The sequence below is a fragment of the Arachis stenosperma genome, chromosome 3 (assembly GCF_014773155.1).
Source record: "Arachis stenosperma cultivar V10309 chromosome 3, arast.V10309.gnm1.PFL2, whole genome shotgun sequence".
Taxonomy (NCBI): domain Eukaryota; kingdom Viridiplantae; phylum Streptophyta; class Magnoliopsida; order Fabales; family Fabaceae; genus Arachis; species Arachis stenosperma.
This window is the reverse complement of record NC_080379.1, coordinates 136372492-136384157: the sequence shown is the minus strand read 5'-3', so window position 1 is coordinate 136384157 and position 11666 is coordinate 136372492. Positions and strand designations below refer to the sequence as shown.

The 11666-nt window shown below is 34.3% G+C and overlaps 3 protein-coding genes across 3 annotated transcripts; all 3 read left to right on the top strand.

Moving 5' to 3' along the window:
• Window positions 1–4256: 4256 nt before the first annotated feature.
• LOC130968200 (phosphoglycerate kinase, chloroplastic) lies at window positions 4257–7923 on the top strand. The gene is made up of 6 exons (XM_057893361.1): window positions 4257–4768; window positions 5807–5884; window positions 6009–6269; window positions 6565–6882; window positions 7053–7211; window positions 7485–7923. The coding sequence occupies exons 1-6, from the start codon at window positions 4328–4330 to the stop codon at window positions 7692–7694; spliced, it is 1467 nt and encodes a 488-aa protein (XP_057749344.1). The 5' UTR covers window positions 4257–4327; the 3' UTR covers window positions 7695–7923.
• Window positions 7924–9700: 1777 nt separating this feature from the next.
• On the top strand, window positions 9701–10030 carry LOC130966732 (uncharacterized). Its single transcript, XM_057891559.1, has one exon. The coding sequence runs from the start codon at window positions 9701–9703 to the stop codon at window positions 10028–10030; it is 330 nt and encodes a 109-aa protein (XP_057747542.1).
• Window positions 10031–10276: 246 nt separating this feature from the next.
• On the top strand, window positions 10277–11251 carry LOC130966731 (uncharacterized). Its single transcript, XM_057891558.1, has one exon. It carries the CDS (start codon window positions 10277–10279, stop codon window positions 11249–11251), a length of 975 nt encoding a protein of 324 aa, XP_057747541.1.
• Window positions 11252–11666: the final 415 nt, after the last annotated feature.

Here is an 11666-nt window from a genome sequence, read left to right as displayed (position 1 = left end):
GAGTGGCCTTCCCACTACACCAACATTGCCTTCAGTATTTTGCTAGCGGCGTACGCCACTTTTTTATTATTTTCAAGAGGTTAATTTTATGTTTTTTATTTTTAAACTTATAAATTTAATGAAATAATTTAAAAGTTAAAAACAAAAAATTTAATAATAAATTTAAAAATTTTATAAGTTATTTAACTTTTAAAATATATAAAATTTATAAATTTAAATTAAATAAAATATTAAAAAAATTATGTGTAACAAAATCAAGATAAATATTTATAAACCTCAGTTACAAATTAACGATTTATAAATATTATTAAGTTTATTTATTTATTTTTTCAACAATATTAATTTAAAGTAGAAATAAAAAATTATATTTAAAGTATTCTTTATTTTTATGTATAATTCTAATGGAAAAAAAGATTTAAGTCACAGTTTAATATAGTATCTTATAACAGAAGGCTGTCATTATTTTTTACATTTGGTTGTTACTACGTAAGTTTTAAGTTTGTTTTATTATGCACATTAATTAAAGAGATCTGCTACACATACAAGTCTTTTTGGTATACAAGTTCATACATGTTGGCCCAAACCCAACAAAAACGACCTTCAGCTTAGATTGTATGTAAACACGTGCTTCCTTAACTCTTGAATAATGCAAACGATTCTTTTTCCTCACTCAAAATCGCAACGCTCAAAATTCAAACAAGGATCAAAATCTCTCAAAAATTTCAGAAAATCGTCGCAAAAAGTGAAGAAAGTTGTGAAGCTGAATTCGAAAAGAATTATGAGAAAATGAAATAAGAAGATGAAAAAGAAGCAGCAACATAGGATAAGGAGGACGAAGAGGAAGAGTTTTGAATTATGCATAACTTATCAACACACATATACCGAAAATTCTTAAACAATACACTCAAATGTCTTTGTGTTACACTCAACTTTGCTACAAATACAGAAAAATATTTCCTGTAATGCTAAATTTTTTTCTTCTTTTTTTTCTTATTTCTTTCTTTCTTTTAGTTGAATAAATATAAGTTCATCCTCTTCCAAGTAATTTTGCAACATTATGTGTTTCTTCTTCTTCTTTGTTTGATTTTTTTTATTCTTATTAAGAGAGTAAAACAAGAAGAAACTTGAGAAGTTAAACAAAAAGGAAAAGATGAATAAGAAAAAAAGAATAAGATGGTGATGATGATAATGATGATGAAAAGAAGAAGAAGAAGCAGCAGAAGATGAGGAGGAGAAAGAGGAAGAGTTTTGAATTATGTAGAACTTATCAGCACACATACACTGAAAATTCTTAAACAATACACTCAAAGTGTTACGCCCAAATATCTTTGTGTTACACCCAAATTTGCTGTAAATACAGAAAAATATTTCATCTAATGCTGCATTTTTCTTCTTCTTCTTTTTTTCCTTATTTCTTTCTTTCTTTTAGTTGAATGAATGTAAGTCATCATCTTTCAAGTAATTTTGTACCATATGTGTTTCTTCTTCTTCTTTGTTTGATTTTTTTTATTTTTATTAAGAGAGTAAAACAAAAAAAAATTTGAGGAGAAAAAATAAGAAAAAAAGATGAATAAGAAAAAAAAGATGATGATGATGATGAAAAAGAAGAAGAAGCAGGAGAAGATGAGGAGGAGGGAGAAGAATGGTTTTGAATTATGCAGAACTTATCAGCACATATACACAAACATTCTTAAACAATACACTCAAATATCTTTGTGTTACACCGAAATTTACTGCAAATAAAGAAAAATATTTTCTTTAATGCAGAACTTTTACATTACATTCAATTCAAACCATCAATGATGAACAATAATTTTCACAAACGAAAATAACATTATTCACCTACAAAATCATAAACTACAAACAAAAATATTAACTAGAATCTAACTACACCTCAACTACTTGATTGGATTCAAATTAATAATCAACTTCGTTCTAGTTCAATTAACAATCTGAACTTGAATTATTCATTATTTTCAACAATGAGATAACTTTTCAAAACTGATTTTAGAGATTGATTTCAAAAATGTAGAGAACGAATGAAGAGAAACGCATAGAACGCAGAGATGGAAGAGAATGTAGATAAAAAACGTTGAGAAAAATTAAAAACAGAAATAATTTTTTTTTGAAAAAGGCAGTTATATATTTGCACGTTGATTGAAAAGTTAGTTAAATTAAGAAGTGCGTGAAGTAAATTAGGGTAAAATGATTTGTATGGACTTGTATGGAAAAATGATTTGTATATAGAGAATAATTGTTAATTAAATTATATTATAAAGATGATATTAATTTTCATAATCTAATGCGAATCTTCTTACTATTTTATTTGTCATTTAAATACTCTCTATAAAAAGTAGTTATTTAAAGCGAAACAATACATAGAGAGACAAAAAATTGTTGGATTCACTATTCAAGTTTGCTTCTTACAACACAAATGATTTTTTTAAAAGATTTCTCTCTCTTTGTTTTGTTACTAAATAATTTTTTAAATCTAAATATTTTTTAACTTTCTCTTAATAAATTTTTTTAAGTTATCTAATATATAAAAAGTCATATTTTTTTATTTATCCCAAAAATTAAAATTAAAGTTAATTACTATTATTTTTTTAGAATATTAATTTTTAATTAACTAATACATAAAAGTTCACATCTTTTTATTTATCATAAAAATTAAAAGTTAAAATTAAATGATATTTTTTTTAATAAAACTAAAATAACACACAAAAATAAACATAAAAATCTGAAAAGAAACAGACGGATTCCAAAATAAGTTAATATTAAGTTTTATGTTCTTTTGTATGAAAATATTACAGTTTACTGTATTATATATTATTTTTTTTTTATCACAGAACAAAAGATGGAATTATATATTTTTTCAGTTGTCTAAATTAGTGTTTATATTATTAACTCATTTTTATTATTTATACAATATTTTTTCTTTTAATAGTTATTTATTAATAAATACTGTTAAATTAATGATTTTGTTTACTACCTTTTAATATGTTTATTTCAGTTATACTCAATAAATTATATATTCAAATTTAAATCTATTCTCTTAAACTATTTTTTATCATATTATTGGAATTATTTAAATCTGAGATTTTTAAATTCTAAAATTCGCAATGTAAAAGAATAAATAAAATAAATTAGAAATTTTAATAAAATAAAATAGTTTAAAAAATAAAAAATATATATAAAAAATAATATTACATATCCCAAGAAGTATAAGAAGAAAGAAAAAAAGTAATCATGAAAGTTGTAACAATATTGGATTATGAGATTATAAAAAACCAATCAACAAAGGTTCTTATCTTACTACATTTTTAATGCTATATGCCAATTTAATAATTAATAAAAAATAATATTATTTAATATAATACAAATTAAAAATAAAAAAATTAATAAGATATATATGAGACTTTTCACTTAAAAAAAATAATATTATCTAATATAAAACAGATTAAAAATAAAAAAATTAACATAATATGCATGAAATTTTTTTACTCTATCATTATTAAGTGTAAATTTTTTTGCATTCTTTATATATCAATTAAATCATTTATACTATATTCCAAATCAATAATATTAAAATAATTGATTATTTTGTAATATAATTTATTTATTTTAATTAATTATAAATGAATTTACATTGAATAATATTATTTATATAAAAATATGTAATAATTAATTAGTAATATTCTTTATGTTCACGTAATATTTTTTTAAACAACTTTTTTTTTCAAATGGAGCAAGAAGATTCTAAGAATCAAATTCATATATTTGATCATAAAACTAAAAAAACATGTGCACCCGATAAAAGGGAAAAAAAAAAACTATACGAACATAAAATAATCAAGAAAAAAAAAAGAGATATATAGGTGTGATTGAGAATATGAGTGAAAAGCAAGGAGTGACATGAACCTCTCCTCAACGATAAGAAGAAATCCAAAATCCCCTCACCATACCCAATCATTTCCAGCCTTTGCTCTTCACGTCCACAAACAAACGCCCTCGCATCTCACATCCACATAAAAGCTACCACACTTGTACGGGAGTGGATCCTCTCCAGTGAGAAAAAAATTGGATGGTATTCAGTGTTCAATCTAACCATTCATTGTACTCTCTCTCTTATTTATTTTTGGTTCCACTCATAAAATTAAAGGTGATAGATCACACTGGATTCTATCAATTGTTAAAAAAACTGGAGAGGATCTTTTTCCACACTTGTACACCCTCACAAAACCCCTCACCTTCTTCTTGCTCTCGTTAACTCCCACTAACACCACAACAACACTCTCTCTCACACTAATAACTTTCTCTCTCAACAATGGCCACCTCAGCATCCCCAACGACTTTCTCTCTCCTCTCTTCAACCACCAACTCCTCCACTTCCTCATCCTCCACTCGCTCCTCCCTCCTCCACCTCTCTCCCACCACCACATCCGGCGGCCTCCGCCTCCGCTCAGCCGGTCTCCGCCGCCTAGGCTTCGCCGCGGCGGACCCGCTCCTGGCCCTCCACGTGGCATCAAGGATCAGCTCGGCGTCGTCCGGGAAGGGAGTGAGGGGAGTTGTTTCCATGGCGAAGAAGAGCGTTGGGGACTTGACTGCTGCTGACTTGAAAGGAAAGAGAGTATTCGTTAGGGCTGACCTTAACGTGCCACTTGATGATAACCAGAACATCACCGACGACACTAGGATCCGTGCTGCCATTCCCACCATCAAGCACCTCATCCAGAATGGTGCCAAAGTCATTCTCTCCAGTCATTTGGTAATAATGTCCTCAAGATTCAGCTGCTCTTTTTGTTACATTGAATATGGCTATTTGTTTTTTTCTGTTAAAATGTTAGTTGGACCTAAGTTTGTATGCTAGATTCATCGTTTTTATGCTGGATTTGACTTCTTGTTGCTGTAAATTTTTTCTTTTTTGGGGTGTTCAGTTCGGTTTTCTGAATGGTGAATGTCATTTTGTTCGTGAAGGCAGCCTTTAGATTTTGTGTTCGAAACAGAAATAGAGAGATAGGGAGACAGATACGGGACTACAGAAAATAAAATGTATACTTGCTTCAGTATTCTGTAAAATTAATTTAGTAATTTAGTTTCTAAAGTTGCAAATTTGGTTCAAGTTACTGATTGGATCAACATTTTGCAACTTCGGATACCTAATTGTTAATTTTAATGACAAAAAAGTGAATCAGACATGTAGTTTGTGAATATAAGGGTGCTGGACTTCTAATGCTAGTCTTTTTCAGCCACTTGGTGTGTTACATTGATGGTAGATGACAGATTCTGGTTTCAGTGTTTCATAATTGTAAATTGATCTGTTTGGGGTCTTTGGTTTTTAAACGTGTTAATCTGGATTCTCTATGTTGAATTTTACTTGCAATGCATGTAGTCATGTAGAGTAATGGTTAGTTCATCAGTCTATGTATAGTTTTCGATATTTCTCAGTAATAGTTCTAATGTATTTGGTGGCTATGAAAGTGGATTTTAGCTAGTCCATGATAATCAAGCAGAAGCAAAGGTGCTGCTATATGTGGAAAAACATTCCGAGTTCTCATTTTTGTGTGATCTTCATATTCAAAAGGAGTGCTTGGATCATTCGAATCCATCATCTACTCTATACTTTATGTGGCTTTCCACTTCTGTTATAAGCTTATAAAATTGTTATCGGTGCTGGCTTCCATGACATAAATCTAATTTTTATTTTTTTAATTTTATTTTTTGTTGCAAGAGAGATGAGTAGATCTATATAAGCATTGGTTGAAGTTGTAAGCTGAGTCATTGTGATTTGTTGTGAAATTTCCAGGGACGACCGAAGGGTGTCACTCCCAAGTTCAGCTTGGCACCTCTTGTACCCCGTCTTTCTGAACTCATTGGTATACAGGTATGTTTATATCTTGAGTAAGTTGGAGAACAGAGAAGGGGAAAAAATTCCTGATGATGAGATTTTTGGTGGATAGTTATGCAATATTCTTGTCTTTATCTGTTTGAATCTTGGTGCTTCGTAGGTTGTCAAGGCTGATGACAGTATTGGTCCCGAAGTAGAGAAGTTGGTGGCTTCACTTCCTGATGGAGGTGTTCTTCTTCTGGAAAACGTGAGGTTTTACAAGGAGGAAGAAAAGAATGACCCCGAGCATGCGAAGAAGCTTGCTGCTCTTGCAGATCTATATGTTAATGATGCATTTGGTACTGCTCACAGGGCACACGCATCAACAGAGGGAGTCACTAAATTCCTCAAGCCATCCGTTGCTGGTTTTCTTTTGCAAAAGGTGTGTTTAGCTCTCTCTTCGCTATTACTTCATTATCATGTACAGTTGAGCCGAACATTTTTGAAGACTATCCAAACAAAGCTTGTGAACTTCAAGAGTATAACTTTTATTACAATTTTTGTATTATAAATTTGATCTATTGTTGAGAAATGAAACCTCACATCTCCCTGAAAAAGGCTTCAGGGGAAAGAAGTTAACTCAGTTTTTTTTTTTTTTTAAACTTTATATGTATATGTATATATATGTATTGTGAATTCTTTAATAATTAACTTTCACTTGATCTTTCCATGTTTAGGAACTTGACTACCTTGTTGGGGCTGTATCAAACCCAAAGAGGCCATTTGCTGCCATTGTGGGTGGTTCCAAGGTCTCATCCAAAATTGGAGTGATTGAATCCCTTCTCGAAAAATGTGACATCCTTCTACTTGGAGGAGGTATGATCTTCACATTTTACAAGGCACAAGGTCTCTCAGTTGGTTCTTCCCTTGTAGAGGAAGATAAGTTAGATCTTGCTACATCTCTCCTTGCAAAAGCCAAGGCAAAGGGCGTGTCTCTCTTGTTACCATCTGACGTGGTGATTGCAGACAAATTCGCTCCCGATGCAAATAGCAAGGTTTGTTTTCTAAGCTTCTTTTAGATATCTTATTTCCTGGAAGACCTGGTTAGTTGAACCTTAACCACTTAATGATGCTGCACAGAATCATTTGATCCTTAAAAATGTTCTGTTCTTTTGTTATGAAACTTTTGGAGCAAGAATTTATTTTTACATTAAACCGTTTTCAGGTTGTGCCAGCGTCTGCGATCCCTGACGGTTGGATGGGCCTGGATATTGGTCCAGAGTCTATTAAAACATTCAACGAAGCATTGGAAACTACCAAAACCATTATATGGAATGGGCCAATGGGAGTCTTTGAGTTTGACAAATTTGCTGTTGGGACAGAGGTATGCAAGAATACCAGCATATTGGAAATGGTTCATATTATATGTTTAATAATGTTTACAGCTGGTATGAAATTTCTTGTATTTTTAGTTCGGGGTAAAATTGGAGTGAAAAATGTGATGGACACAGTTGATGTGTAACCTACCTAGTTGTCCATTTTATTTTATACCATATTAAATAATTAATTGAAGCTGCCACAGCATATTCTCAGCCAAGTACACTATTATATGTATTTTTTATTTAATTTTATTCTAAGTTTCCTGCCCTTCTTTCAGGCTATTGCAAAGAAGCTGGCTGATCTCAGCGGAAAGGGTGTGACCACAATTATTGGAGGAGGAGATTCCGTTGCGGCCGTGGAGAAAGTGGGAGTTGCAAATGTCATGAGCCACATATCCACAGGTGGTGGTGCCAGTTTGGAGTTGCTGGAAGGAAAAGAGCTTCCTGGTGTCCTTGCCCTCGATGAAGCCACACCAGTTGCCGTGTAAGACAATTTTCAGCTCAAATAATTTTCTCATCCTTGGTGTCCATGTTCTCTGCTTCTCTCACAACCTTGTAAAAGAGCATATTGTAGGACCTTTCCGAGTATATCTTTAGTGTAAATCTTATCATGTTGAGTTATTTTGCTTCTCACACAAATTGCGTGTAACTGTAAACCCAGGCTGAGAGCCATAAATTCAAATAATAATAATAATAATCATCCATGAATTTCTGCAATTTTTTTGGTCAACCTTGATCTTGAACACTATCTCAAGTTTGTCGCTGGTACAGCATGCTTTTAGCTTTGGTTAAATTCCACCAAATTATTTGAAACTAGGTGGTTATTGCATGTTAAACCTATTTCTATTTGTATGAATATACACTAATTCCTTTTGAAAGTTATATTATATGATACTTAACTCTTGAATTTTGTAAAATATGATAGACACCTTCTATAAACGTGACATTAACCACCCTACGCATAACAAATCAATTAAGGAATGTTGGCTGTAATTTAGACTAACTATAGAGTTTCAGCTTTTGGAGGTGAGGCAGGTTGTACTGAACATAATTTTACAAATTTTAGCCTACCAGATTTGATATGATAACGATGGACAGAATTGAGAGTTCCTTGTGAATAAAAGCCTTTTAGCTCGAACTCTCTACCACCAGTAGTAGTAGCTGGTAAATTCATGATTGTAAAGTCCTGTGACTTAGGGTCACAAATAATGTGTGTATGGATATGAAGGCATTATGATTGAAAAAAAAGAAGTGGATCACATGAAAAACTTGAGCTCCATAATTTTTGCCTTGTACACCAGTCTTCACATTTCTCACCCAGTCAACTATTGTCTCTTGTTTCCAATCAATGATTTTGAGCCACCAGATTTGAGACGCGTCCCCTCTTTTTTCAATATTATTGCCTACCACATATTAAGATATTTGTTATTGAACTTGCAAAAGGAATTATATTTCTAATCTGTCACACCTCCGTCATGAACGTTACGTTATATAGCAATGTGGCGAATATCACACAAACAACTGAACTGTTACTTTCCTCTTTATTCTTTCTTTCTCCCTCTCTTCCTTTTTTTTATTTTTTTTTTCGGGATATGTTGCTCTTTATTCAGTCTACTCTTTGGTAACTTTAGCATAAGTTCCATAAATAACGTCTTCTTTGATCATCAGGCAGTCCAAGCTGTAGTATAATCCCTTCAGAATCTGCTTTGAGGGCTTCTATTTATATATCAGAATTGCACGCTTACCATCTTCTGGGAGTAGGTAATAGGGATTCTAAAACCTTCGATATTGGTTGAGTGGGTTAACCAAAAAGTGTTGGTGAATTTTCATTATACCATATATATGTCTATCTGACGACTCAACTTGACTGGGTTTAAGCTTGTGGTTAAATATGCTATCTCGACTAGTTTAAGTCTCATGGGTTAGACGTGCAAACTAGACCATATTATGTTGTTGCATTGTTAAATTGGTCACGCTGAAGGTATAGACAACTAAAGTCCTAAAGTAGTTTTTGAGATGGAGGTTATATATTAAAATTGTTTTTGAGATTCGAATTATACCAAAATGTCTTTAAAAACGGCCAATTTGACCTACGTTAGTCTTTGACATGTTTTTCTTTAAAAGATGACTGATATAACTTGATGACATAAACCATTAATAACGTAATGAAATCATGATGTGACCTGTGTCACTAAATACTACGTTATCAAACTACTTCACTAAAACTACTTTAGTATGTTTGTTCATGCCCTGACCCAATATAATGGCCCAGACCCAAGTAAGACAAAAAGACCTAATTCAAAGGTTGGCCTTAACACCCAACCGAGGTCGAAACTCTCATAGTGACCGAGAAGACTCTCTCTTGGGGAGAGAAGACCCGTTCAGTGAGGACATAATGAGGGCAAAAGTTCCAAGAAACTTCAAAAGCCCTGATATAGACCTATACGACGGGACTACCGACCCAAAGCATCACTTGAGCAATTTTAAAAGTCGGATGTACCTAGCAGACGCTTCTGATGCTACTCGCTGCAAGGCCTTTCCAACGACTTTGACAAAGGCAGCGATGAAGTGGTTCGATAGCCTCCCCCTTAGGGCGGTTACCAGTTTCGACGACTTCTCGCATAAGTTTCGCATGCGATTTTCAATTCAAAATGATAAAGTCAAGCACGCGCCTAGCCTCTTGGGGGTAAAGCAAGAGGTCGGGAAAACTCTGAGAGACTACATGGAAATGTTCAACAAGGCGTGCCTAGAAATTCAAGACCTGCCTACAAAGGCAGTGATTATGGGCCTAGTAAATGGACTTCGAGAAAGCCCTTTCTCCTAGTCCATCTCCAAAAGGCATCCGACTTCTCTGAGTGATGTACAAGAAAGAGGTGAAAAGTACATCAACATGAAAGAAAACGCCAGGCTACGAGAGTCAAGCTGGTGACCTGGGCACTCTCACTCATCAAAGGAGAAGGAGAGGGAGCCCAAGAAGAAAGAAGAAGTCAGACCTGAAAGACCCAGGAGATATCACTCTTATACTCCTCTACGAGTTTTCCTAGTCGACGTCTACAGGGAAATTTGTCACATGGAAAGGCTACCTCCCCCTAGGCCCATCAAGAACAAGAAGGGAGGAAGTCGTAGCGAATACTGTGAGTACCATAAGCTATATGGGCACTCAACCAATGATTGTTACGACCTGAAAAATGTGATAAAAAAGTTGGTCAGGGAAGGTCGGCTTGACAGATATCTCATGGAAAGGTCGGATCATCATGGCAAGAGGAAGCAAGATGAAGAGGATCGAAGAGATTCACCACCACAGATCCCAGAAAGACATATACACATGATCTCGGAGGGGAGGGAGCTTGCTGAAGGGGATCTCACAAAGTCATCTCGCAAGAGGCACCTGAAGGAAGTCTACCAGGTTAGAGGCGAATTGTTCGACCTCCCAACCTTCTCTTTTACTAAAGAAGATAGGCAGGGCATTGTTACCGGACATGATGACCCAGTGGTGATTACCATGATCCTCGCCAATGTCGATCTATACAGGACCTTGGTGGATCAGGGGAGCTCAGCTGATATCCTGTTCAAACCAGCATTTGACAAGTTGGGATTGGATGAAAAGGATCTAAGAGCATACCCTGATACCCTATACGGGTTGGGAGATGCACCAACAAAACCACTAGGATTCATACCCTTACATACAACTTTTGGAAAGGGGATAAAATCCAAAACTCTAAGCATCGACTTCATAGTTGTTGATGTGGGTTTAGCCTATAATGCCTTAATAGGTAGAACAACCCTAAATCGGCTTGGAGCAGTGGTATCCACCGCCCACCTTTGCATGAAATTCCCAACACCAGAGGAAATTGCAACCATCAGGGGAGATCAGAAGCTGGCGAGAAAGTGCTACAATGAAAGCCTAAACCTGAGAGGTAAAGGCAAAGACATCAATACCATTGAACTTGGAGGAATTCGAGCTAAAGAAGAGTTGCAGCCACAACCCGGAGGGAAGACTGAAGAAGTGCAGATCGGCAGGAGGATGAAAAAAATATCGACATAGGAGCCAACTTGGAAGAAGACTTGAAGCAGAAGCTGATAAGGCTCCTAGCAAAGAATTCTGATCTCTTTGCCTAGAAAGATTCTGACATGCCCGTGATAGATCCCGAGCTCATGGAGCACAAACTATCAGTATACCTCGAATCACGACCTGTTCAGCAGAGAAGACGAAAGCTCGAACCTCAACGGGCTCAAGTGGTTGAAGAGCAAATACAAGCCCTCCTAGAAGCTGGCTTCATCAGAAAGGTCAAATATCTGGCTTGGCTGACAAACGTGGTGCTAGTCAAGAAACAGAACGGCAAGTGGAGGATGTGCGTCGACTACACCGACCTGAACAAGGCATGTCAAAAGACCCATATCCACTGTCAAATATTGATACCCTTATAGATTCCAACTCGGGATATCAATACTTGTCATTC

What these genes read in the sequence shown, in the direction of transcription:
- LOC130968200 (XM_057893361.1), top strand. Translation starts at nt 4,328, where the DNA reads ATGGCCACCTCAGCATCCCCAACGACTTTCTCTCTCCTCTCTTCAACC. An exon ending in TCATTCTCTCCAGTCATTTG is followed by an intron (nt 4,769 to 5,806) that starts GTAATAATGTCC and finishes TGAAATTTCCAG; the next exon opens with GGACGACCGAAGGGTGTCAC. An exon ending in CTGGTTTTCTTTTGCAAAAG is followed by an intron (nt 6,270 to 6,564) that starts GTGTGTTTAGCT and finishes TTCCATGTTTAG; the next exon opens with GAACTTGACTACCTTGTTGG.
- LOC130966732 (XM_057891559.1), top strand. Translation starts at nt 9,701, where the DNA reads ATGTACCTAGCAGACGCTTCTGATGCTACTCGCTGCAAGGCCTTTCCA.
- LOC130966731 (XM_057891558.1), top strand. Translation starts at nt 10,277, where the DNA reads ATGGAAAGGCTACCTCCCCCTAGGCCCATCAAGAACAAGAAGGGAGGA.